The sequence below is a fragment of the Tenrec ecaudatus genome, chromosome 18, assembly GCF_050624435.1.
Source record: "Tenrec ecaudatus isolate mTenEca1 chromosome 18, mTenEca1.hap1, whole genome shotgun sequence".
NCBI classification, from domain to species: Eukaryota; Metazoa; Chordata; class Mammalia; order Afrosoricida; family Tenrecidae; genus Tenrec; species Tenrec ecaudatus.
This window is the reverse complement of record NC_134547.1, coordinates 45828107-45848587: the sequence shown is the minus strand read 5'-3', so window position 1 is coordinate 45848587 and position 20481 is coordinate 45828107. Positions and strand designations below refer to the sequence as shown.

At 48.5% G+C, this 20481-nt stretch overlaps 1 protein-coding gene and 1 long non-coding RNA gene across 8 annotated transcripts in view; one reads left to right on the top strand and one right to left on the bottom strand.

Annotated features, from left to right (window-relative positions):
- Positions 1 to 249: 249 nt before the first annotated feature.
- On the bottom strand, positions 250 to 3654 carry IRX5 (iroquois homeobox 5). Its single transcript, XM_075536601.1, has 3 exons — positions 3238 to 3654; positions 1783 to 2188; positions 250 to 1603 (listed from the first exon to the last, which is right to left on the bottom strand). The coding sequence occupies exons 1-3, from the start codon at positions 3484 to 3486 to the stop codon at positions 783 to 785; spliced, it is 1476 nt and encodes a 491-aa protein (XP_075392716.1). The 5' UTR covers positions 3487 to 3654; the 3' UTR covers positions 250 to 782.
- Positions 3655 to 5551: 1897 nt separating this feature from the next.
- LOC142432460 (uncharacterized) overlaps positions 5552 to 20481 on the top strand; it is a 31004-nt gene continuing 16074 nt past the window's right edge. For 2 of the 7 annotated variants that reach the window (XR_012780896.1, XR_012780892.1), the window contains exon 1: positions 5918 to 6287. This is a non-coding gene — a long non-coding RNA (uncharacterized LOC142432460). Of the gene's footprint in view, positions 5696 to 5917; positions 6369 to 20481 lie in introns of those variants that run through there. The other 5 variants (XR_012780893.1, XR_012780894.1, XR_012780897.1 and 2 more) reach the window with 5 other exon arrangements.

Sequence of the window (20481 nt, the reverse complement as noted above, 5' to 3'; positions counted from 1 at the left end):
CCAAGTGCCAGCATCCTTGATCCAAATCAGCAGTGGGGCAGGGCCCTTGTCCCCAGGGCTCACTGCCTAATTACGGTTTCCTGCTGGGCACCAAGCTCCGTGAGCCCCTGCATTCCCCACTTGGGAGAAAGTTGCAGTTAGCACCTTTTGTCCAAGGCGGTGGACACTTTATTGAGGCTTCAATAAAGTAATGACGGCTCTAATTATGTTAAAATCTTTTTTAATTAAATATTTTGCATCTTACAAAGGCGGCTGCAGTTTCTTTGACTTTTTTAAATCTAAGAGTATAACCTGCTTCCTTTCTGTAATAATACTTTAGAGCTCAAACCCAGAAAAATCAATAGATGTAAAAAATTAAATTAAACTTGTATTTTTAAACTATGAAACAGTTTGGGGGAAAGCACAAATGTATATATTTATATTACAAAAAAAACATTAAATGCCTGTACAGGGATCTTGATTTCATAATTTACTTCAAAGATATTGAATTATCGATTTAAATACAAAAATTCTACATTAAATATACAGAATAAGATTTCATACAAATCCTTTTTGCTTTAATTTTTTTCCTTGTCGGGTGGCTAAGACATTTTTGTGTGGAGATGTTTACATTTTTAGGTCACCCATCTCCATCAACTATAAACTTTTGAATGGGAAGGGTGATATGTGTTTGTTGGTTTTGATTTGTTTTTTTCTTTGGGGTGATGGAAAAATAACTGCCAAGGCTGTGTTGGGTTTGTTTTTTAATAAATTAGAAAAGTCCGGGAGCGACGCAGCCCGCGTTAAATGTCCGACATACCTTTCTTCAATTCATAGGGAGAGTCTTTGCACAGGTCTAGCTGGGACTGGCTCCGCAACATTTTCGGGTCTTTAGCCAAAGCATCTGCTCGATTCAACACGGTCTGGTTTAATCCATTGAAATGCGAGCCTGGCCCGGTGGTGGGGCCTGGCCCGGGCCCCGGGTGGCCGTGAAGGTGTCCAAAGGAGCCATAGTTCCTGTAGCCCGAATAGAAGGGCGCCGTGTAGTAGAGCGGCCTGGACAGCACCGTCCCGCCAGGAAAGGGGCACTGCCCAGAGGGCGAGCGGGACGGTGCTGGGGCCGGTGACGCTCGACTGCCTACCAGGGCTTGCCCAGCTACAGGCACGGGGCACGGAGCGCACGGGGAGCCCTCGCTCCCTCCGACCCCGTCCTTGACCTTGTCCGAGGATGTGGCGATCTCTGCCAGAGACCACAGTTTGGGCTTGGTGAGCACCGCTTGCGGCGGCGGCGGTGGCGGCGGTGGTGGCAGCGGTGGCGAGTGGATGACAGAGGGCCCACCTGGGCCCGGGGGCAATTCTCCAGTGGTCGAGTGCGAGTGCGGCGGGGCCGTGGCAGGCACGCCAGAGGGGTAGTGAGAGACTGGGTCCTCCGCTAGCCGCGCCGCCGCCGGCCTGGCTGGGGAGGATCCGCCAGCTCTGGGGAGCCCGGGCAGCTTGTCTAGATGGCCCTCTGAAGAGGGCTCCTTAAAATCAGAGTCGCTGAGGCTGCCCTCGGTCTCCTTGCAGGCGGGGGTGGGCGGTCCTTGCAGCCGTTCGCAGCCAGAAGCTACCTTCTCCGCTCCTCCTGCGGACAAAACCCAGGCTGTCAGAGGCGGAGGCCATGAGGCTGGATTAATTCTGGCCGGCAGAGGCAGAGCCCACCATGCTCCCAACCCCAAACCCCAAGCACCCTCTCCAACCCCACGGGCTTGTCGCTTCCTTCTTCCTCCCCCTGCACACTCCTGCTAGCTCGCCCGGACAAACCTGCTTCGGAGCCCTCCGTGTCGCCCTTGTCCTCAGGCTTCTGGGGCTCATCCTCGTCATTCTTCTCCAGATCAATGTTCTCTTCCTCTTCCTCATCCTCGCTACGATTCCGCGGCGTCCAGGTCATCTTGTTCTCCTTCTTGAGGCGCCGGCGCGCGTTGGCGAACCAGGTGGACACCTGGGTGAGGGTCATCTTGGTGATGATGGCCAGCATGATCTTCTCGCCCTTGGTCGGGTAGGGGTTCTTGCGGTGCTCGTTCAGCCAGGCCTTGAGGGTGGCCGTGGCGTCCCTCGTGGCGTTCTTCCGGTATGCGGGGTCCCCATAAGGGTAAGAGCCCAGGGGTGCTGCATATGGATGGTACCCCAAGGAGCCCGCCATGCCTGGTGTGTGGTCATAGGGAGAACCCTGTGGGGGACAGGTAGAGCAAAGGTGAGAATTGGCGGAGATCACAACTGTCACAAGAGTGACCTAAGCACACTTCCCCAGCTGAGTCTGTAGGGTGGCCCTCTTGGCTTCTTCTGGGGCAGGGCTGGCAGCTTCAGACCCACTGATAAGCCTCCTCCCCCAAAGGCAGCAGGGACCCCAAATTCTGAGTCCAGTTCTTCTAGGGCCCAGGACGTCCCAGTCTACGTCTCACTCTGTCGACTTCTGTTTGCCAGGGCACATCTGTCCCCTACTCAACTGGTCACTTCGGTCCGGCCCTCCACCAGGAGAGAGGCCTGCGAGTAACGGCCAACTCCGCGCCTGAAGCTGCGCGTGTAAAAAAAAGGGGGACGAGAACAAGAGCCCAGGCAGCCACCCCACCTTCTCACAGGCCCCCAGTGAAGAAAAGCAGATGAAAAGCCGAGTCTTATCCCAGCAGCCCACCTCTCTTTAAAAATGCTACCCCTACTCAGCACGCTGCGCGGCTCCAGAACACCACGCGCACCCAGACGAAAAATCCCGGATGCACCGCAACTCTGCCCACTTTTAAAGTAATTTAATACCTTCAAATCGGATTGGAAAAAAAATAGGATTACGGATTCGCAACATTTTTGAGGACTAATTAAAAGCGAGGGGGACACGTTCACATAGATTTCACCCGTCTCGGTTCAGATTTCAGATCTATTTCTTTTAACCTACTTTCCCCAAATGACGAAACCTGCAAAAATAATACTCACAGGACGGTCGAACCCATGTTTGTACCAAATGCTGCTCGCTAATTGCAGCGACCGCTCCCAGAAAAACCCTTCCCGCCAGCTCTACTGCGCGAAGAAGACGCGACTCTTGTTTTCGGAGCAACTCCGGAGCTCAAGGCCCCGGCAGAGCGAGTGAGACAATCGCCCAAGTTTTCGGGCACCACGAAGCCAGGCGGGTGCCATCTGCAGTGGTGTGGAGGCCGGGTCCCCCACCCCAGCCCCTGCCCACCCCGCTGGGCCCGGGTGTCTTCTCGGGCAGCGGATCCAGTCACTCACCACGTACGAAGAGAACGCGGCCGCGGCCGCCGCCGCGGGGTCGGCCCCGTATTGGAGGTGCGAGTTGTAGCCCGGCGAGGGCGCCGTAAAGGCAGTGGAGCCAGCGTAGGGCGAGAACGCGGAGCCCGACGACGAACGGCCCAGCTCATCCGTGCGGGGTCCCGAGATGACGCTGGTGCTGTACGCCGGGCAGGAGTAGAGCGCTAGCGAGGCGGACGGCTGGTACAAGTAGCCCTGTGGGTAGGACATGGCCACACACGGGCATGGGGCGCGCCGCGCCGCGGCCGCCAACGAGCCAGGCGGCGCCCAGCGAGGCCGGGCGGGAGAGCACCTGGCCTCCGGCTTCCCGGGGCTGCCGTTCCTGGGGCCCCGGCTCCCTGCCCGCAGCACCCGCTCACTGCCTTCCCCGGAGCCTCGGGCTGCCACCTCCGCGCCCGCTCTTCTGTGCGCTTCACTGGCCCAGGCTGCCCCCGCCCCCCCTCTCCCCTCCCGGGCTGCTTTCTCTTTCCCCCCTCGCTCTTTGCACCGGGGGGCTCTGCCTTTGGCTTCGCAAAGGTCCTGCCAAGATGCTAAGTTGGAAATTGAGGATTCTGACGCCTAGTGCGCGCCCGAAGCTCCTCCTTCCTGGGGTGTAGTCGATGGGAGGACTGGCAGGAGCCTCCGGGCCGCCGCAGCCAACCCGGCCGCCAGGCGCGTCTCACCCTCTCCCTCTTCCTCCTCGGCTCCCTCTCCGGCTCCCGGGCGCTCCCTTGCCCCTCCCTCGAGCCCGCCTCTCCTCGGCGGCCCCCTCCCTGTCCCCTCCTCCCGGTCTCCTCCCTCTCCCCTTCTTTCTCTCCCTCTCTCCCCACTCTTTCTCTCGCTACCCCCACCCCTGTCTCGCTCCCTCTGCGCTCCCCCTCCACCGCCCGTCCTAGCTCAGACTCTGGAGCGCTGGCTCCAGAATGGCAGTCAAATCCCAGGCGAGCCGATCGCTTCCAACTTTCCTCCCCGCTAACTCGGGGCCAAGTGGCCAGCCGGGCGGACCACGGCCCCAAGTCCGCAAGCGGCCGCTTCGAAGCACAAAGGGAATGAGGCCACGAACTGTGCGCCGGCGCTCTCCTGGCCCCAGTAAACCTCGGGGCTCGCGGATTTCTGGTTCGCCCGGAGGTTGGACTACCAGGCGGGTTACCGCCCACTCGCACCCTAGGCTTCTCTACTTCACCCTGGGGGCTCCTGAGCAAGTCCGACGCTGGGAAGTGAGGACTCTGGGAGAGTCAGATGGAAGTGGAAACCAGGGCGCAGAGTCCTAAAGGGCTGCTTCTCTACAGGCAGCGGCGGCGGCGGCGGCAGCAGCAGCAGGTGGGCTAGCGACACATCTTTAGCAGACCTTCCTTTTACAGACCTCTGGCCGGACTTGGAGGGCGGAGGCCCTCTAGATTTGGACAGGGGTGGATTCTCTTTAGAAGCCAAGTCTTGGGTAAAAGCTGTCCGATCAAGGAGCAGCTACAACCTGGAAGGTCTCTGGGCATTTCTTCCCGTCCCTCGCCTCGCAGCCTCTCTCTCAGCGTTTCCTCGAGTGGCTCTCCTGCTAGGCAGTGAGGAGGAATGCAGGTCCCCTTCCCTTTTGTTCAACGAAGTCTCCTTCCTCTTCGCAAACACTCCGCTGACTAGTTACACCCCAGCCCAACCACTCACTGTTCAGGAGACGCTGTAGAGGCAAATACACAGAACGGAGTCCCTGGCAGAGTCCTTGCCCACGACGGCCACACAGTTAACATGCACAACAAAACCGTGCCCATCTGTCCATTGCCCCACCTCCCCGCCGCCACAAGCCACGGATGCATGAAAACTCTGGGACAGACAGGGGCGCTGGTAAACCAGGACGTACACTGGCACCGTGTTGGGCACGCTGTTGCACCTCACTATGTTTGGAAGTTTGTAGCCTTTTATTATGGAGCCACATGCAAGCCAAATCACGATCACACTGAAAATCCTTCGCTATGACTTTGAAGGACGAAATGTACTTTATTCCTTGAGTTCCAGCCCCTGTACACAGTGAGCCACCTAGCTACATAGATACTCGCCCTGGCTTGATGGCGCGCCTTTACGCACGCGCGGTGACTCTTCCCCCGCCAGTTCCCCCAGCCCCACCCCCTCCTCCGTCCAGATCCTTTACACTCCACCCGCCCCCCCAACCCCGCCCCCATGCCCAAACCGACTGATCCACCAAAACTACAATCTCCAAGACCCTCTTGGTCTGCACCGCACGGGCCTTTACATCCTCTTTTCCTGATTGGACGCTGGCTTCTGTTGGCTCCGCCCCCGCAGTGACGGCAGCCCGCTTTCCTCGGAGTCACGGCGCCGAAGGGGCGGGGCGGGGCGTCGCCTGCGTTATTGTCATGGAGACGGGAAGCCGGTGGCTGCGGTGGCTGGGACTGTGAGGCCCAGACGGCCGCCTGCCCGCCGAGGTAGAAACCAGGTGAGCAGCCCAGACGGCCTGAGCTCCAGAGAGCGCAGAGCAGGCCCGGCGGCCCCTCGGAAGGCGAGGGCGCTGTGTCCCCGCCACCGCTCACCGGCTGCGTCCAGACCCGCGTCGTCGCTGCGAGCGCCCCGGGACGGCTCCATCAACCCCCTGGGCTCCCGCCTCTCCCGGCCCAGCCGCTGCTCAGCGCCCGCCCCTAGCTCCGCCCGCCGCCGCCGCCGCCCTGCCAGCTAACGGTCGGGGACGGGCTGCGCGCGCCGCCCGCCGGGGCTCGCGCCAGCCACGAGGGAGCGTCCGCGGTCCGCGCGGCCAGCCGCCGGGGAGATGCGCCGGGTCCCGCTGGCCCCACCCGGACTCTGGGCCCTGTCCCAGCGGCCTGGCCGCGAGCCGGCCGAGTGAGCCCGCGTGCGCCCGTGAACCCGGCGGTGCCCAGCGAGCGGCCGGACCTGCGGCGGGCTGGGCTGAGCTGGGCTGCGTGCGTGGCCAGCAGGCCTCTGGGCGTCAGCACCCGCCCGGCCCGCGCGCGCGCGGCGACTTTGCCCTCTCGGCTCGGGGCCGGGATGCTGGCTTCTGAAACGGAGCCTGGAAGGTTTGTGCCACCGAGAACCAGTCTGTCACCCAGACACCCTCATTACATTTTCCTGCCACTCTGAACCTGAAGGCTTTTAGGGTGCGTGCGTGGGTGGGACGTCTCTTTTCTGCCTTTACTCTCTCTCTCTCTCTCTCCCTCTGCCTTTTGGTGCCCAGAACCGGCGAGAATCCTGCCAGAGACGGAAGCATTGAGGCTTTATAGTTCTGTAGCTGTGGTTGTCACCTCCGCTCTATGTCAAATTTAAGACTCATGTCTTAAGGATGTCTCTATTTTTCTGCTTTATTTGCACACTGACAGCTCTGCTGCTCGGCCGGCCTCAGCGACTACCGGGCATCAGCGAGAGATTGTGTTAATATGTGAGAAGGAGGGGTCATTAGCAGGCAAGCGGAGATCAGAAGGCAGCTGGCATCTGAAGGGTTCTCCCTGGCTTTATATAGGAGAGAAAGCATTCGAATTTGTGCTGGTAAAGGGGAGCTCATCGCTGTTGAGGTTGGTGGTGGCGGCAGCCAATGGTCTCCCCATCCCTGCTGTTTCCTAACTATGCCGCAGCTTTTGATTTAGGGGTGCTTGACTCCTTGGCCGCACTTTCACAAGTCTCCTGCCACCCAACTCGCTCTCCCCCATCAGAGGTAGAAGCTGTTCCCCTTCCTCCTGCCCCAAAGCACCAAGACCATCCCCACAGCCCCCCTCCTCTTTACTCTTGCTGCATTTCACAACATTTCAGCTTCTGTTAGCCGGCTTTGCTCTGGTTCCTTTTACCCTGGAACTTCCTTGAATCCAAATGTTCAAACTTCCTAAAGGTTCGTGAAGGTTTGTCATGTCTGCACGGATCAAGTGATTCATAACTCACAAACTGCCAAGCTTCAAAACTAAGCTCCCCAGCTTCGTGCCTTAAGACATTGGCCGCCCAGCTGGCTCTTCGAGTTTTGGCTGTTCAGTTGTCATTGTTTAAATCAAGTGCAAAAGAGGTTATTTCTGTTTGTTTAGAGTAATAGCTGTTTACAGTTAAAACTTTAAAGACTCATAAAAGCAGGTCTGCTGTGTTTTAAAGATCTCATCCTTCTTGGGAGAGAGACACTGTGGCAGGGAAGGCCACAGCTTGCTTCTGTCCTATGGCTGCTAAGTTTGGGAGTGTACTTAAAGGATTATGATTGATAAGGCTGTCTTGCCAGCGAATGTTGACACAGGTGTTCGTCGTTATCTTAATTAAGATCCTGAGAAAATGTTGTCTATAAAATGGTGACACAAGAAGGGTGGCATATTTTTGTACAGTTTTGTTTGGTGAGAATGTAATTGCACTTGAAACCTGTCTTGGAGCTTCCAGATTTCGTGAGTTCTTTGGCAACAGAACTTTTACAGAGAAATCATAGCTTAATGTTGAGTGTTCTGGCATGTGCTAATGCTGCTTGTGGCCTCTTGGCAATGCCGTGTGTGTATGTGTGTGTGTGTGTGTGTGTGTGTGGTGTGTTCGTGCTCCACCTTTATGAACCAATGGTGGCTAATGTAGAAAGAAAAGCATGCAACGGGGCAGTGTGTTATTATGCAAACATGCAGGGGTGTCCAGAATAAATCTGTAGGAAAGGCATACTTACTGTACAAACGTAAGAATGGAATACAAAAGGGCCGTCGGAGAAGTGTGTGCCACTTAATTTGGAGGGAAGAGGAACAGAGCCCCGGAATGTTTTAATGGCCGGACACAATTTCTTTCTCATACCAACAAATGCCTAGCGACAGTGTCGGTGGACTGCATTGTTGTTATTCCCAGAAAAAGAAGAAGAGGGTGTTTATTTCTTCCCAAACAGTGAGCAAGCAAACATAATGTGTTCAGTTATTAGCTGAAGGATCCGGTTGTAGATGTGAATCTTAGCCTAGGTGGGCCCCTGGAAGGAGCCGACTGCCCTCTCCTCCCAGTCTTGGACTGCAAAAACAAGTATGGCAAGAGCCACCGTTCCTTATCGCGCCTTTGGTTCAGCCAGCACCCTGTACCCTCTAGCCCAGGTATTGCATTAAGAGCCCCCGCCCCCCTCCTCTAGAGCTAATTATTTCCTGGAAACTAGCTGTCCGTCAGTGTGTGTCTAAGGGGTGTGTTAATATTAAAACCCGCTGCGGAAAGGGGAAATGAAAGTGGAGGAGGCAGGAAGCATATGATCTGAGAAGCCAGGTGTGGAATCACAGCACAGTCGTGAGTCCAGTGTAATTAGCTGCTTAGAGTGACATCGTGAACGAGAATCAAAGAAAGATTTATTTGGATTTGTTTGCTGAAACTAAAACAGGAGCATTCATTTTGAGATAATTGCTTTACTTGTGCCTGCCCCCCCCCAACTCCCCCATCAATTTTCTTTTTTTCCTGGCAGCTAAGAGCAGCACCCTTATGCTGTTAGCCGTGTATGATTTTCAAATTTGATATGCTGTGTTAAAAGAGATAAAGTAGGAATAATAACTAATTCCTTATGATCCTTTTAAATGAACAACACCAAAAAATTATCCACATATTTTTACATTATTGAAATCTTAGGAAAATGCTCAGTGTTCTTCAGTTGATGCTGGAAGCGAACGCACTCCTGAGTGAATTATCTCCGTTCTTCAATACTGTTATGCAAACAATATTGCACTTCGAATAATGGCCTAACTCCGAGATGACCCATTTTGAGTGTTAGTATCTCAATGCCCTGGTATATATTTTTTCCTTCAGCTTCTATATTGTGTTGATTCTTGTGCTTTTAACATTCTGGGGGTATATTTTTTAGGTATTGTTCAAGAATAATTTTTCTAAACAACAAAAACAGTAGCTGCAACCCTATGCATGTAAAGGCAAGGATCTCTCTGATTTCTTGCTCACTAATGACTCGTTTGCTCTCACAGTGCTACCTTCAAGTGAGAGGCTGCCAACTTATTTCTGCATAACTCTGCAGCAGCCTTTTTATGGCTGTATTATACCTAAGCACCAATTTAGCTTGGCAAATTAACTTAGAAGCTTCAAAATTGAAAACTAGTATATTCTAATGTAATTGGAATTTGAAAACTAGTATATTCTAATGTAATTGGAATTTAAGTCTTTATTAGTAAAGATGCACTTAACAGTTGTTCCAGGGGAAAGAATATAATTTCCTCTTAAAGTTGTCATTTTTGTAACCTATTTTTCTAGCCTTTCCTTAGCTAATGATATTCCACACCTTGATCCAGTTTTTATTTGTTTATTTTCCATAATATGGAGTGATACCTTGGAGAAAATTAGATTGGGTATTCATATCTAATATTCCCAAAGTATCTAAAGAGTCTTCTGTGTTTCCTTCAACCAAACCACTGCCATTTCTTCTGCAGGTGATTAAATAGGATGCTTGCATAGTGACGGTGGCTGGCTTCAGCGGGGTTCACCTCTGAACTATGGGCTTCCTCCAAGTGTTGGCCAAAATTTGCCTCAGTACATCTCCGGCAAGTGTCCGCTTGCACAGATGTGCGTCTGTCTGTGCTGGTGAACCCAAACCAGGAGCAGTGCCGGATTGGCCCAAGCACTGCGATGAGTAATGGAGGCTCGGTGCAGAGGTAAAGCCTTTCCACCTGAGGCACTTGATTCTGAATGTTCCGCTAATGGCATTAGCTGAGGGTACGATCAACAGAGCACTTTTGGTTTGTGAAATTACAGTAAATAATTTACTTTGCAGATGTCATTGGCTAACGAAACGCGTACTCGTGGCTTTTCCTAAAGCTCAGAACTAAACATTCTGGTATGTGAGAGAGAGAGAGAGAGAGAGAGAGAGAGAGAGAGAGAGAGAGAGAGAGAGAGAGAGAGAGAGATAGAGAGAGAGAGAGGTGTTATTCTAAAGGAAGCAATCTGTCCACACAGAGTCACAGCTTTTGCTGATTTCAATTACCCACTTTGAAGAACAAATTTAGCGAGAGATTCCACCCCAGTCATAGATGCCAAATGCCCGATGACAAAGAGTAGACAGGTGTGCTCTGAAACGTGTCGTTTCTAGTCAAAATAGGGCTGAGGAATCCAGGGAGAGCAGCAGAGCCACGAGCAGAAATTCTTTGGCAGAGTGTCTGTGCTCATTGCACAGAGCAAGGACCTGGACTTGGTGAGAGAGAGCATTTTGCTAAGTGGCAAGAGATGGCTGTGTGACCAGCGGGGTGACAGTGAGCTCCTTTTGCAGAAGAGTGCTACAGTTGTATGGCCTCCTGCGGATGTTTGACAGAACTAATGTGTCATTGTGTTTAAAGGACGCCTTTGCGTTGCCCACTAGATCCTACGGACATGGTGTTTCATACATGTCCAGGACAGCAAGTTGAAGCACAGTGCACGGGTGAAAGACATGGAGCAGAGAGCTCTCTGAGCCCTCTGGGTGTACCTTTTAAGCCAAGACGTTGGCCTGTTTGTTTTTAACCCTTTGCAAAGTTGCTGAGTTGAAAAGACAAGAAGAACTTTCTGTTGTTGTTTCCTTCCCTCCTAAGGACAAAGATAAGATGGCTCTGAAGGCATGGGTCAGTGGAGATTGGCTGAGTTTTAGTATCTGCTGTGCGTGTCGGTTGAGGTCTCTTTTTTTCTGTAGCTAGCCAAAATTTATCATTAAGATGTATGCTTCATGTATCTCAAAATGTTTTCACATGTATTCACACTCAAATAATCCTTTGACATCTAATAGGGTTTAGGGGTGCCTGCCACTCTTTTAGAAGAAATACAGGGAAAAAAAAAAACATATTCTTTCCTCAGTCATAGGCCTTGGCTGATTAATGGGAAAGGTTGTGTTCAGTGTTCTCTAGTGGAACTAGCTAAAGCGTATATATTTTGAGATACGCATCATCCAGGAGTAAAATCCACGGGTGTATTGGTCATTGCATTGCACTTGCGCGATGGAAAGAAGTGTGTACAAGAAGACACTAGCTCTGGCTGTGTTTCACCGTAGGAGTCTGGGTGCACCGCCCTGGCTATTGGGGAAAAGACTCCGATGCTGGGAAGGTAATGGTCTCTCTTTTAAAATAATGCGTTTCTCCTTTGCAGTCCTGAGACTTTGTGACAGCTGAGAACTTTGTCCAGCACACAGCACTTTTTTCTGTTTGGACTATGGAAACTGGTTTCCCTCTGTTGAGCAAGAAGCCTCTCTGCTCTGCCCAGGGCGATGGGCAGCGTTGGGTGCAGCCGAGAAATACCATTGAGGCATACTCAGCGTCCTTAAAATAGCTTCTTTCTGAGAATTAGCCCTGCAATGGTGTCCTGCACAGTTAGTTATAGGAGCTGTCACTGCAGTGTGTGGCGGAGCCGTGCCTGCATTTAGCATGCTACTTCAGTGTCCTGTTTACCTTGGGTTCCCTGTTGCCCTCACTGGGGCCTGTGTTCTCGGAGGATGGGCTCAATACCAGCCACAGCAGAGCTCGGAGTGGAAGGCTCCGTGGTGGACAACTGGCCCCAAGTGGGCCCAGCCTGGGCCGTGCCAGTGTACTGCCCTCCCAGGCGTCCTTTCCCTGGGGCAGAACACAGGTCCTTCCATTTTCCTCTTGATGCGGGGCCAGGGGGAATATTTTCCTTTTCCTCTGGCTCCATCGGCTCACTGCTGGCTTACACAGCTGTGGCCGGATCCTCATGGAATGGAATCCCTCACTGTTTTATTCTGGATAAGGTCCTTGGTTATTGTACGGCTGTGCTTTCTCATTTTCAGAAACCTTATTTTGGTGGTAAAGAATCGTAGGATTCTCCAAGATCAGAAATTAGATTCAATTTGTATCCATAAGGAACTCACACGTCTCTTCTGATACTGTGTTGCCACAGTAAAAATTCCAGTTTAAACAAAACCCCTAGGAGAGAGAGAGAGAGAGAGAGACCAACTGACCCGGTCTCAGTGTTCAGAGATGCTTACAATATGCAGTGGTGTTTATGTACATATATATTTTTTCTTTTTGAGAAAAAGTATGTACTTTTCTAATTAGCAAAAAGAACTGCTTCGTACACTGTATCTGTGGATGAATATTAGTAGCGCTGTCTAGGGCTTCACGACATCCCCTTATATAATTAGGAAATTAGGAACCGGTAAGAAATGTGGGAACAAACATTGATTTCTTCCATTCAAGGAACCCACCATATATACTTGTGTATAAGCTGAGTTTTTTCAGCACATTTTTAATACCGCTTTTTGTGGTAAAATTAGGTGCCTCGGCTGATATTCGGGTTGGCTTATGCTCGAGTATATACGGTATGGTACATTTAAAACAAGAACCTCCAGGAAAAACAAAAACTGTAATCTTTTAATTCAAGAGTGGTTTCACCACAACGGGAAGGGGCGGAAACATTCCCATCTTCGATTACTAAATGTATCCCAAAGCAGACCAGAGGCCCTTGCAATATAACCTAGAGAGAACCGGTGACGCCCGCGAGAGGGCTCCGCTGGAGAGCAGTTTGCGTTTTCAGAGCAGTTGTGTGACAGCCCTGGTCACTTCTCCCACCCCTGCCCTTGGAGGCTTGCGGCCCAGCATGGAGAGTAGCTGTCTCCGTCCAGCTTGCAGATGGGATGCAAGGCTGCTATTAGCGTGACTGGGTCTTGCTGGTCATCTGAAGTGTAGGTCGAAATGTGGTATCTACTGACAGAGGAAAGCATAAAACTTCTCTGGGCAGCGGACACCTCCCGACTTGCTGGACGGGCACGAGTGTGACATTTCTGGCCTTGTTTAGCGTCTTTGTCAATAGAAGCAGAATTGTGGAGAGTGTAATCCAAACACGTTTCTTCTTCTTACTTCTAAAGATTTTTACTTGCTGCAGTAATAAAGGATGTGCATGTTTTGGGGTGGTGGTAAGATTCTGAGTGTTGGGGCTCGTTTTCTAAAGCGTCAGCACGTTGAGAAAGCAGCATTGATTAATTCTGACTGCAGAGGGGCAGGTAAGACTGTTTTCAGCGAAACGTACCAATGCTGCAGCCATTTAAATGAAATGTTTGTTAGCATAATAGGGGTGGCAGTGTCTCCTCCCCCTCCTTGTGGCTCTGTCCAACTGACGTTACAGTGGCAGTCGCACTGCCGGCTAAGTGTTTAAATGATGACACCATTATGTGAAGTGATTTTGAAATGAGAGATTCCAGCCAAGAATTACATCTGCTCCCATCTCCTTCAAATCATACTCTCTGGCAGTACAGATTATGATTGATTTGTTTGTGACAGATTGCAGGAAACAGTCATTGATTTTTCAATATTTTACCTTAAAATTATTTACAGTTGTAACCATGGGGAGGTATTTCCATGGGCTGTCAGCCCCTGAAAGACTAGGATAATATTCCCTGCTCTCTGACAAGACAAATTACCTGTAATGAGTGCAGTAGCTGAAGGGTATACTTTTATTTTAAAATATGTCAATAACCCCAGTGACTAAACGAATATTGATTTAGCATAATGAAGCCTGAGTAATGTGAAAATGAGCTTTTTCAAGGGGCACGGTAAAGACTTTCTTTTTAGCTGGTAGCAAGAAGCTCTGCACTCTTTGCAGCTAGGTAGCTAGTAGGGCTACACAGCATTTTATAAGCAAACCATCAGGGAAGGCAGCGTACCATTTGTGGTAGCCCGGGTCTAAATATTTCGGCCTTGATTTTAACTCCCCCACCCCCGCCAAATCTCATTTTGCATCTTGCTATTAGTCCTTGGCCAGCTATTGATCTGCTTGATGCTATCTTTGATTGACTTAAGGTTTCCACAATTCCAACAGATTTTCCACTGGAACCATCGGTGATGAAAATAAAACTATGCACTCATTTGTAGGTGATGTAATAATTGTCTTAAGGCATTTCAGTTTAATTGTACTATTTAATGTGCCATGTTTTATGGTACAACTCAATGTCTGGATATCACATTGCTTTTACTGAAGATGAAGATTAATTTTCTTAAGACTTGATTTTTCTAGGCTTCATTGCATGTGTTGTTGTTGTTGTCAGACTTTATTCCCTCCTCCCAACCTTTTAAATATAATTCTCCACTTCTTACAGACCCTAACATATAAGGCTGTTCGGGAAAGAATGATTGAAGTGAAGGATCTACTTTTATGTTTTTAACCCACCAGAGAGCCTCAAGCTTTTCCGTCGGCTCCCTAGCTAATACGTTGAGTAAGGAGGCAACCCAGTAAACCAGCAGAAGTTTGCCGGTTTGAGCAAGATGTCAAACTGGAATTTTATGGGGATCTAATTAAATTTATGGCAACTGATAGTAATAAAAGGCATATTAAAAGCAATATGTGGAATCCTCTTCGAACTTAAAAATGAGTTATGAGTTAAAAAAATTTTTTTCCAAATGGCTCTTTTGTAGTGAGTGCTACTTCTCTGGGTGCCTAGCATTGGAAATGTCACCATAAAATAGAAAGTACAAACACATCTTGTAAGGAAACAAAGGGTAGGCTGCTAGAACACAGAGTTGGCATTTTATTTTCTCCCAGGAACTCCCCAAAGGGTGCAGATGTGCTCTGCACTGGCTGTTCTGGTGCCCTGTGGCACACCGGATGCTCAGGACACGTGGATCCCATGGTTTCATTTCCCAGTCCCGCACCATCACCACCTGCCCATGGAAGGACCTTGACATATAGAGCCACGCAGTGTGCACTGTTGTCCTAAATGAAACAACAGTGGCCCACGTATTATACCTTTAATTTGGTGCTTGTTTTTTTTTTTATTAAGTTGATACTGGATCCTTAGAATTATGTCTTTAAGAAAAAAAATTTTTAATGGATATAGATGTTTTTCCCTTAGTCATGTTTTTTCACAGGCATATCTCTGCTAAGAAAAACATCTATGTCAGTATTTGTGTAATTTGGGAGTGAAATGTTGATTGTTTTATTATCAGTACCTTCTGACCCTATCCTAAAATTTGAACTTGTGTGTTTATCTTGCAAGATATGTGTAGAACTGTTTGTGAATTGAAATATCTAAATATGTATGAAACCCAGGATCGATGAATCTATGGAGACAGAGACTAGAATAAGGGTTCCTTGAGGATACAGGGGGAGGGGGAGGGGTAAGGGGAGCTGATATCAAGGAGCTCAAGAAAGAAGAAAGTGTCTTGATACTGACTTGGGTAGTCATTGTACAATACTCCTTGATGTGATTGAATTGTGGAGTGAGGTGAAGTCTGGATTACCTCCTAATAAAATGGTTTTTGGGGAAAATTTTTTTTAATATGTAGATAAAGTTTTTTTTTTTTTTAATGTTCTGCCCTTTACAATTTTCCCCTTAGGAAAAATTTCCAGCCCCTGTTCTCCTTTAGAGGGAAGTGATTTCTATGAGTTATTTTTAATCACTTAATTCATTGCCTGAGGTTCATTAAAACATTTATTTTCATAAGGATAAAAATATTTTATTTATCTAATAATATAAACAATTCACTTTGACACAGTACATACCAATCTACCCCTCCTTCCCTTCCTCTCTCTCTCCTGGCTCCCATCCACTTCCCCCCCACCCCCACCGAATTCATTTTACTACGTGTGCTCTGACCTATGACAACTTAATATAGCAACAAATGAGCATATCATTCTATTTTCCATAGGACCACTTTTGGGGTCCCACATGCTAGTTTATGCAGTAGCATGAAGGGTTTCTGGAAGTTCAGCCCATCCTGGCTCAAGGATGATCAAAAAGTTTTCAGGAAAGCCATTTGGGGAAATGCTTCCCCGCTATTACTAAGTTATTAAGACACCCCCTAAAGGTAGCCTTTTTCAGTGGTGTGCATAATGGATTAGTGATTTGTCTTCTCCGGCCACGAAGCAGCCTGGCAAAGGGAAAGCGCCTTTGGTGAGGTCTCAGATATTAGGGACAGGTGGGGACAATGATCAGAACAGCTCGGGGGGTCTCCTTTGTGTTTCCCACCATCAGTCCGGGAGATTGCCTGCAGTTGGCTTCAGTCTGGAGGCCAAGGAGATGGAAAAAGCCAGGGCTCACATGGTTTCCATAGGTTTGGCCATTGCTATTGAGAGACGACGGTATTTTCCCAGTTAGAACCCGGAGCTGGCACACAGAAACCGATTATGCTCTGTCCAACGTACCTGTTTTATCAACAATGATCAGATCATTGGAGAGGGTTGCTAAATAAACACTCTGTGTTTTGATTGAAGTATTGGACAAATAAAATCAATTTCACATGGTGACTTTTTTTTCCTCTCTAAAATGTCTCTCTCTATTGGACTGAGTGGATGCTTGTGTTTGAAGAAGGCTCAGACCCCTTTCTCCATCATACTAATTTCTGGTAATCTGATAGCCTGACAATAGGCTTAAAATCACTTTCTAATGTGACTCCTGTATTTGAGAACGGAAAAAAAGACTTGAGCAGCTCGTTGAAGCTCAATTCTGACTTCACTAAGAAAAAGCCAGCCTTCACTGCCAGAGCACTGGTTTTGTGTGTGAGCATCTGATTTAAGGAGAGAAGTTGGAGATTGAGTTCTTTCACAGGAGACCGCGTCGGGGCGTGTTGCCGTGTCATGGGGAACTTCTCCCTTGCAGCCTTTACCATAGCCCTTGGAAGCTGAAGGGTCTCTGATGGCTCAGCGGGTGAAAGCATTTGGTTGCCAACCAAAAAATTAAGGGTTTGGACCCACCAGCCCCTTCACAGGAGAAAGATATGGGAGTCTACTTCTGTAAAGAGTTGCAGCCTTAGAAACCATGATCCACTGTGTTCTGTAGGTCACTGTCAGTCAGAATGGACTCGGTGGCAGTGGGCTGTGTAGGCAAACGGATTCCTCTGGGATGGGCAGGCCTCCTGCCTCCACCAGGTGAGCACTGTGGAAAGGCACCTCTGACCAGAGGGTGCCCTTAGGGCGGGGGCTGGGGAGATTGACAGATGCTTCAGACACTTGTAGAAAGTGCTGTGAGTGTTCGGTTGTGAATGGCGTGGACTTCAAACCATTGACTGTGGATTTTGCAATGTAAACACAGTCTCAAGCTTAGATCTAAATGTAGCAAAGTAAATGGATTACACTAATTGTTTTCCAATTGTAATGTAAACCTTATTTTGAGGTACTTAAGTGCCATTTTAAGAATGGCCATGCAAAGAGATGTATTACGCCCTTTGTCCGGTGTCCTCAGATGGTCCCCCCTCACAGTAGCTAGCACAAGGCCACACCCCAGCGAATGGCATTGGGAGCGTCAAGGCACAAAGCATTTCTGTCATGCCGAGGGTCCCTTGCCTGCCGGTTGAGAGCCACCACACTCACTTCCTTCCTGCCCCACCCCGTGTGGACCATTTTGTCCTGGCATGCTTGTTACATGGCGCACACAGTGTGTAACCATGTGGGCTTGGCTTCTTCCTTTCAGTGGGAATGCTCCCACTTTGTTCCTTGCTTTTGTTGACTAGCCCCTGCAATAGATGTAGCACGGTTTCATTAGTAACTGTATGCCAGTGGGGAGGTCAGGGTGGTTCCCAATGTATAACTATTACCAGTAAAGTGGCTGTAAAGATTATGAACAGGCTGTTAGGTGAACTAGTTTCATTTTTCCGGGATGCAATTGCTGGACTCACATGACAAGTATATTGTACTAGAGTGGTTGGAAGTGGGGGAGTGACAGGGAAGGTACCTGTATTTTAGTATTTTTGCTCTAGCTAGATCGGTGTATGATTTTGTAAAGTAGATAGCCTTTTCAAATAATTAGAAAATTTCATTCATTTCTAGCCAGATAGTTTGAAAAAAGATCCAGAATGTTCTCATACTTTAGAAAGACAAAAAGAGGTCCTACACAGAGAAATAAAGGTAGATTGTGCTGTGGGCACTGTGCAAAGCTGAAGAAATCCAGGGGGGCTTTTCGGGGTTGTTTCTGAGACTTTGCATTCAAGAATATATTGTGGTACTGCAGATTTTTTTTAAAACCATTTTATTAGGTGCTCATACAACTCTTATCACAATCCATACATCAATTGTGTAAAGCACATTGGTGCATTCATTGCCCGGTACTTCAGAATTGATAGGCGTTAGCTTTTGTCACTTTCTTAATAGCAGTTTTTCTCTGTAGAATTATCGCATCTTTGGAATGCTATGTTCAGTAGTGTTACCAAAGCGTCTGTGTAATTCCACTATGTCCCCTTACTAGGAGAAGAGGAAAAGTCCCTTTTCTTGCATATGGTCCCAGAAGCACAGCTATTGGACATGATGCCCTGTTCCAAACCCTGACAAAATGACACTCGAACATTTCCTGAGACCTAGAGTATGCACAAAACCATATTGCTCACCAGCGGGGAGGGCCCTGGAACGGCCATGGAAATTTTCAAGAATTACTGTTAATCCAATTTTCCACCCTACACACTGACTCTAGAGCTGTCCCCCTTAAGATGTGATTCCATTCTTCTTATAGATGCATTGGATGTGGTCATCCTTCTAACAAAAATCAGCATTGTAAGTATGGGACATTTTTAGTGAGCTGCTAGAATCAATCTTATAATAAAATAATCTTTATTATAGTCTTTTTAAGATAATAAAATGAAAAATTGTCTTGCTTAAAAATAAGATGTGCACACAGACTTTCAAAATATCCAGTGTGGTCATCCGTTCGTTCAGTGGGCTTTTGGGCATCCCATGTTCGCACGCATGAAAGATCTAACAATAAAGGAGACTGAGGCACCCCTGTTATCTTAGGTAGCATGGTTGCCGTAGCTCTTAAACCTGGCTGGTGGGTGGGCGTGCACAGGGGAAAAATGAAACCAAGAAACTTTCTAAACCAATATGAATATGCATTACCAGAAACACATTCACTGTCATCAAGTCAATACCAGCTAATGGTGATCCCAAAGAACAGGGTAGAACTGCCCCTATACGTGTCCAAGGTTAACGCCCCAGGAACAGAAAGGCTCCTCGTCTCCTACGGAGCAGCTCGTAGCTGGTGGTTTTGAACTGGAATTAACAGCCCCACTCATAATTCCTGCACCACCAAGGACATAGGACCTTGGGAATCCTGGAGAAGAGGTGCCAGTATTGTTGGAGCGGCCTTAAATATGCCATGACCGTGGATACTTGACTGTGTATTTGCTGTAGGCAAGAGAAAGCACTTCTAGGAGTAGGGAAGTGAAGCAGGGCAGGGCCTGTCTGGCTAGAATTTACTAAAGCAACAACGGGGTCTTAAGTCAGTGTCCCAAGTCGAATTTGTAGGGGAGTCAGAATTGGTGCATTCGGTTCTCCTTTAGCCTTCCGTTAGGAGCCTTCACGGCATAGTGGTTACAGGTTGGGCTGCTGACTGCAGAGACAGCAGTCCAGTGCCACCAGGGGATAGAGATGGGATTTTCTACTCCTGTAAAGAGTCAGGGGAACCCACAGGGTAGTTCCCCCCTGCCCTGTAGCTTCGCTGTGAGTCTGGTGTGAACTCCAGGGTAGTGAGTTTGGTGAGTTTTAGTCACTGGTGCAAGAAGAGGCTCAAGAGCTTTTCTGAATGATTTAGAAGCTGCCCAAACTGCAAATGGAGATGAAGAATTTGTTGCTTCCTCAGTCAGTCATTTCAAAGTAAGGGCATATTCACATAACATCAAAGGGCCAGTAGGTGTGGTCACTAAATTGGAAGTAACCCAGGGATTGTCTGTATATTAAACAACTCAGAGAACCCTGGCAGTGCAGTGGTTCCGTGTTGGGCTGTGATCTGCATGGCTGGCAGTTTAAAACTGCCAACCGCTGCACAGGAGAAAGACTGGGCATTGAAAACCCCATAAACAGTACAGTCTTGGAAACCCCCAGGGGTCACTATGAGTCAGCATTGACCCAATGGAATTGAGTTTTGAGAATGTTTTAGGAAACCAAAAGAAATAACATGCTTTTCAAAAAGGTTAATATTTGAATATAAATATTAGTGTTTAGTTAAAAAAAATAGGCATTCTTCCCCTAAAATGTAAAGTAAAACCTATAGCCTGTGAGGCTCCATTGCTCTGTCTATACTAGAAAACATTATTTTCCTGTCCTAACATTTGATAATAAGGAATAAGATATACACTCCTATTGTCTTAAATGCACAACAACCTGTAAGATGAAAATACTTAGAAGTTTTCAGTTAGGTAGAAAATAACAAAAGAACTTTGAAATCTTCTAGAATTATTCCAAAATTAAAACTGCCAGGTCATATATAAATTAAAATTACATGATAAACATACTTGTAAATTTATATAGAGAGCTGATGGTTTTATTGAGGAACTACTTTGAGCAACCTAAAAATTCAAATATTTTGGTGCTTTATTATCTTAAATGTACAAGATAGTAAGAGAGCTA